Genomic DNA, 6,386 nt, shown 5'->3' on the forward strand with positions numbered 1-6,386 from the left:
CCGGCAAAGAGAAGGAGGGACAGGGGTTAGCAAACACGGGGGTTGGGGGTGTGGAGCCAGGAAATGGCCCCAAATGGCTGTCACGGAAATATAAGACATCAGGTATTTGCCAAAAACGGTGGCAGCCACCACTCACAGGCCTACGTCATGGCCTTTGGTTAATAATAGCATCTCAGCGCTGGTTCACTGGCCAGTCATTGGAAACAAATGTTCCACACCCATCTAAGATGAGTTACAGATTGACTGGGGAAGGAAAGCGATATGTGAGGACTCGATTAACTGCTCAGTGTCATGTTCCTCTAAAACTGTTCTGAATACTAAAATCTTGGGGATGTAATTGGTGCAGCCTCTATAGAGACAGGTATAAGAGTCCGCAAAGACATCAAAATGGAGGGGCCTCCTTGATGGCGCAAAGGATTAAATCTCAGCACTATCACCAATGAGGCCTGAGTTTGATCCCTGGCCAGCGAGCTGACCCATGTGGCGCAGCAGACCTCACCTGTCTGCCTGTTCTGCTCCCCTCTCCATCTCTGGTGAATCCTCTCACCACCTGCACCCCAGTTCTTCTATTAAAAAAAAAAAAACAAAACAAACAAAAAAAAGACTCCATTTGACCCAGCAATCCTACTGCTGGATATTTACTCAAAGAACATGAAAACTCTAATGTGAAAGCCTTCTGTCCAGCTGTGTTCACAGCATCAAGACACAGAACCAGCCTAACTGCCCCTCATCAGCCAGCTGGGTGAAGACATTGTGGCATCTATGCCCAATGGAGTACTATGCAGCCATTAAAAGGCTGAAATAGTGCCTTTGGGCCAAAACAGGGCCTGTAGCTGTGGTGAAATACGTGAAATACAACAAAGTGAAAGACAGTCACCAGATGGTTTCACTCAATTGCAAAATAAAAATAATCAAAGAAAACAACTAGCAAAGCACAACAAAAATAATTCTTAGAGTCTGGGAAAATCATGCTGGTTACCAGAGGGACAGCAGTAGGGGTGACCAGAGAGGGAAGCAAGGTGATATGGCAAGGACACAGAGCTTTGGGGGGGGGTGCCCCAACTCCCCCAAATTAGCTAGTTATTTGAATAATCGACAAATCAACTATTTGAGAAGTGAAGTCTATTGATTAAAAATAATCTGCTTCAGGCAGAGGTTTATTTCCACTACTGTTCAGTAGTCAGCTAACACCCACACACCAGCCTGAGACATTTTTCTTGGAAACATGAACCAAACGTGAGCTGCAACTACTTTCTTACTATCTCCCTTAGTGATTTATCTACAAGAATACTTCTCCACCCTAGCCCTGGACTTTACCCTCTTTCACAACTTCACCGTGGCCAGAGACCTTACTTTATCCCCCTTCACATCTCCACCCAGCCTCCACCCTAGTCCTGGACTTGACTTTACCCTCTAAGATGTCTCATTAAGAGCAAAGATCATTAAGTAGCATTTAAGGTTTAAAAGGACTTTATTTTAGCCAGTCATCACTGTGGTAAATATAGCAATGGTAGCCTTGGATTTTATGAATGTATGTACCTGTCCTAACTTTAATAGATTGATTTTAAGAATAATAAATGTCATAATCTCAGCTGAAGGTCAATACGACCCCAAACTGTTCTACGTAAAAAACGATGCTGAGAATCTCAGCCCAGGCCATGTGCTGATGTCTTTCCACTGTTTGCTGGTAATGTTTAAAATAAATTTCTGCTGAGGGCAGAACAGGTAGTCTTGAACCCAACTCTGATTCCCGTGTCTTCCTCGCTCCCACTCCCCTTCCCCACCTTTTAGGAATCTCCGTTCACCTACACCGCTCCCACCTTAAGACCTTGCCTGTTCTGTCCCCCAACAACCCGGGATTGGGGCGGTCCCCGCCCAACACTTCTTAAATTCTATGGCCGTAGCTCGACCAACTCCATGAATGTAAAAGTTGGCACAAAGGCAAAAAGCAAAACCCGCCAAGGGCGTGGTTCAACCACCCTGGACTTAGCCCAGGCGTCTTCAGTGTGTTCTTCATTTTTCTTTTTTAATCCCCAAATAGCTCCAAATGTCCAGAAAACCCACGTATTTGTGCTGGAGGTGCCGTGGGGCCCCTTGATTACTTTATGGCTCGGCTCTGCAGGTTAAAAAGTACTGAAAATAGGCCCTCCCTGGTGGCGCAGCGGGTTAAAGCACTGCACTGAGAAACTAAAGCCACTTCCGCATGAGTTCGATCCCCGCCTGCCCCGGAGGTGACCACATGGCGCGGCAGACCTCTCCTGACCCGCCCGCTGCTCCCCTCAGCAGTGTACTTCATCGATCTGCCTGTTCTGCTTCCCACTCTGTCTCTGGTGAATCCTCTCACCCTCCCGAGCCTCTGGCCTGTACCCCAGTTCTGTATGCATAAATAAATAAAACTTTAAAAAAAAAAAAAGTACTGAAAATAAACACATGTAATGTGCGGAGGGACGCTGGACAGAGCATTTTAGGGCTTCCTGTGCCCTCTGGTGGAGAAGAGCGGGCATTAGAGAAGAAAACTAGGAAGAACCAGGAGGTGGTGGGGTGAGGGACTGGGGGGGGGATGGAGGGGGGAAACGAAGCTCTGTTGCCAAGGCAACCGCGGCACCTCCTCCCCGTCAGCCTTCCCATCAGCCTCTTCCTCTCCTTCACTCCCATCCAGGTGATTTCTCTCTTTTTAGACTTTCACCCCGACACATGCATGCCTCTTCTTTAGTCTGCCTCTTGTGTCTGGCCACCGTGACTTCTCCGCTCCCTCTTTCTCCGCCAGGGAAAGTAGGAGAGACAGTTGAAAAGGAATCAAGAAGCCTACAACCCCACAAAATCATCAAAATCCCTAAGTGCGTGTCTTTTGTACTAACAAAACCACACCCCAGCCCACACCAGGCCGATGACGGAGCACCTGGCACGGGGTCTGGCTGAAAAATCAGTCAAAGGGACACTCGGGTGACAAAGATTAACCCACTAGGGAGCCTGAGAGCACACCTGGGCACACACCCTCGCGCCACGCCCGAGCCCGCTGGGGCTGTGGCCCCACAAGGCTTCGGGCAGTGGGTGTCGGGCACCCGCGTGCCAGCCGGGATCTGGAGACCCCACACGGGGACTTGTCCAGGGGGAGCCTGTGTGCAGTCCCCACATAGAGTCTTTATGTCCCCCTGGGGAACTTAGGGAGTCCTTCGGCTTGGGCGTGGTGCTCACTCGGCTGGCAGTCAGGAACCCCAAAGCAGACACCCTCCAACCTCCCGAGGGCCACAGTGGGAGGGCTGGGCAGGGGAGGCCGAGAGGCTGGGAGGCTGGGGTTTTTGCACAGCTGTGTGTCCCAGCCAGCTCAGTGTGATACTCCAGGCGCAGAGGTACAAGCCAGAGTCGCCAAGGGTGAGATTCTCAGAAGTCAGGTTGAACTGGCCGTCCTGGGGCCGGACGGCGTTCAGGTGCGTGGGGGCCTCAGACTGGACACTCCCAACACTGATGGAGGTGAAGAGCAGCTGGAGGGTCCCCCCTGTAGCCTGATGGTACCAGTACAGGTTGGGGTTTGATGTCCCCTTCACAGTGCATTCCAGTGACAGGCGGCCGCCTGCCTGCTTCACCGTGCTCCGCGGACATTGCTGGATTGTCTGGGCTCTCACACCTGTGTGGACGGCCAGGAGAAGGTCAGAGAGGAGGACAGCACCGTCTGCTCTCCGTCCGATGGAGCGCGGTGCAAGGCCTTTCATGGCACCAGCCTCCAGGGGCATCACTCAGGGCAGACTGCGAGGGTCAGGGTGCAGGGGTCCCTGGGGAAGGGGTACCCAGAGAGCAGACTCCTCCCCGGGAGGTAGGGAGCACTCAGCAACCCGCCTCCAGGTTCACATCCACTTTCATCCCAGACAATTGCCAGCAGGTACCAGAGAGTCACACAAACAGCTGAGGTTCTGGATTAGCTGGGCTGGGTGAGGGTGAAGGCTTGATGGGAGGCTTGCCACCCAGCCAGGAGAGGAGAGCACCCACCTAAGAATGTGCCCAGCAGCAGGGCCAGAGAACAGCAGAGCATAGTCCCAGGCAGACTGTCCTCCCGCTCCTGGGCTGACGCCTCCAGACTGGGCCAGATGGGGCCACACCCACCCTCCTAGGGACAGCTGCTGCAGAAGAGAGCTATCACTTCCCTTCGAGCTGAGGAGGAAGAGGCTGGTCTTCTCTTAAGTGAGAGATGACTCATCCCCACCCTCTCTGAGAACCAGCTGTACCCTGAGCTAGTTATCTTTACCCAGATCTAGCTCAAGTCCTGGTATGTAAATGCAGTTCCTGACTCCTTAGGTCACCAGTAACCTCGGGTGGCTCTCAGGCTCCCCCTGGAGACCACCAAGGGGGACTGCACCCAGCAGAGAGGCAGTGATAATGGGTGATGGAAAGGGAGTCTAATTTCTCACACTGGAAACGCACCTGGATTTGTCACCTGGTGCCTGGAAAGTAGATAAAAGCAGGCCCAGGCTCAAGAGATTTAAGTCTTTGGGGGATTCACTGCAAGAAAGCTCATGCCAGATACCTGCAGTGAGGATTCCCAACCTGCAAGGCAGGGCCGGCTACTGAACTGACCAACCCGGTCTCTGTGTCCACGCCTCTCTAGACCTCCCTTATCCTCTTGGTGCAGCATGAGGTGGCGCTAAATCATGCAACCTTGAAACAGAACAGACCTGGGTTCTTACCACCTCTCTTATCCTTGCTAATGTAGGAATCCCCAGAAAATGATCCCCTTGATCTTCTCACATAACACATAAATCAGAGTAAAAAAAATAAACCACGAATGATTGTAACACTGACAAATGGTTGATAGATGCACTCTGCTGGAGGCATTGCTGAAATTCTCAATGCGTTGGCTGGATTTGGGGGTCCAGGCAAAGCTTGTGCCTATAATAAAGAGTGGAAGCTTCACAGAGGCATGGGGTAGAGGGTGGGGCCTGGGGGTGGCAGACACTTGAGAAGTATTGCCGAACCATCTATCCCTGGCAACTAAGGAGGACAATGTGCCAGGACGATGGTCTAGCCTCATTCCCCTGAAAGGAGTCACTGGGCCCCAAGATGCCTGGGATAGGCATGTCCCTGGGAACTTCCCCTTCCATGGGCTGTCCTCAGAAATGGTTCATTTGCAAGGCAGTTATTCAATTTGGTTTGGATGTGTGGATTTTAAACTGAATCCTTCTGAAAGGAGACAGCCTTAATGTCCTAACAGAGAGGCAGGAGCAAAGTCGGTGTTTGTGATGGTGCACCTAATCACAGCCCTTCAAGATGAATGATAAAATTGCAAGAGAAGTGCAAGGAAATATAGACACTCCCACAGTCATGTCGAGAAATTCCAATACATCTCTCTCTGAATATATGATATATAAGTAAATAGAATAATGTATAAAATTATTTAAAATACTTGACCTAACTAAAAGATTTCACTTAACAATAGAACACATATAAACAAACATAGGCCACCTTTAAGTCATAAAATTAGTCTCAATATCATTTAAAAGATTTCGGTAGTACAAGTTATATTCTTTCCCTACACTGTAATCAAGTTCAAAATCAATCATAGCAAAATCTGGAAAAGCAGCAAATATTTGGAAACCAAATGCACAGTATGAATTACCCAGGTCAATGAAGAAATCAAAAGAGGTATTATAAACTATTTTGAAGTAAATGAGGATGAAAGCACAATTTATCAAAATGTATGGGGTGTAGTGAAGGCAGTTGTTACAGAGAAGCCTGGAGCACTAAAATGCCAGTGTTAACATTCAGTAAAATACTAACTCGCTAAACAGAGTTTTGACTCTCTCCCCTCTAAGTCTTCAGAGCATTTGTCTAGTTAGAGTGACTTTGTTAAGATGCAGACCTTGGACGATGCCAACCATGATCTTTGTTGGGGCTTTGGCTCAGACATGTGTCCAGTCCCCAATAAAAAACTCTGGACACCAAGATCCAGGTGAACTTCCCTGGTTAGCAGTGCTTCGTGTCACTGCTGGAAGAAATAAGAACAAATGGGATCTACAACTGGGCTTCCTGGATCCTGCCCTGTGCCTCTTCTTTCTGCTCATGTTGGTTTAGATCACTTCACTGCCATTAACTAGAACCCTGATAAACTCACCTTTTAAATTCTGTAAGTCCTTCTAGTGTATCATTGAACCAGAGGTTGGTGGTGGTAGATCTGAGCTTATAGCTAGACAAGTCACAAATCAGTGATGCCTGATTTTATCTCAAGAAACTAGGGGGAGGGGAGATACACAAATTGAGCCTAAAATAAGCTGAAGAAAGGAAGTAAAAAATTATGCAAATATATATGTGCAGAAAACCAATAGAGAAAAATATATGGAACCAAAAGCTGACTAATTGAGAAGATCAATAAAACTTCTAGGCAGAGGGCGCTCCCT

At 49.0% G+C, this 6,386-nt stretch overlaps 1 gene segment (V, D, J or C); it reads right to left on the minus strand.

The window, feature by feature from the left end:
- Positions 1–4,027, minus strand: part of LOC101623298 — a 7,868-nt gene extending 3,841 nt beyond the window's left edge. The window contains 2 exon segments of the V gene segment in view: positions 3,338–3,625; positions 3,985–4,027. Of these exon segments, the coding sequence occupies positions 3,338–3,625; positions 3,985–4,027 (331 nt within the window).
- Positions 4,028–6,386: the final 2,359 nt, after the last annotated feature.

Source organism: Condylura cristata, unplaced genomic scaffold (assembly GCF_000260355.1).
Source record: "Condylura cristata isolate star-nosed mole 26May11 unplaced genomic scaffold, ConCri1.0 scaffold00042, whole genome shotgun sequence".
NCBI classification, from domain to species: Eukaryota; Metazoa; Chordata; class Mammalia; order Eulipotyphla; family Talpidae; genus Condylura; species Condylura cristata.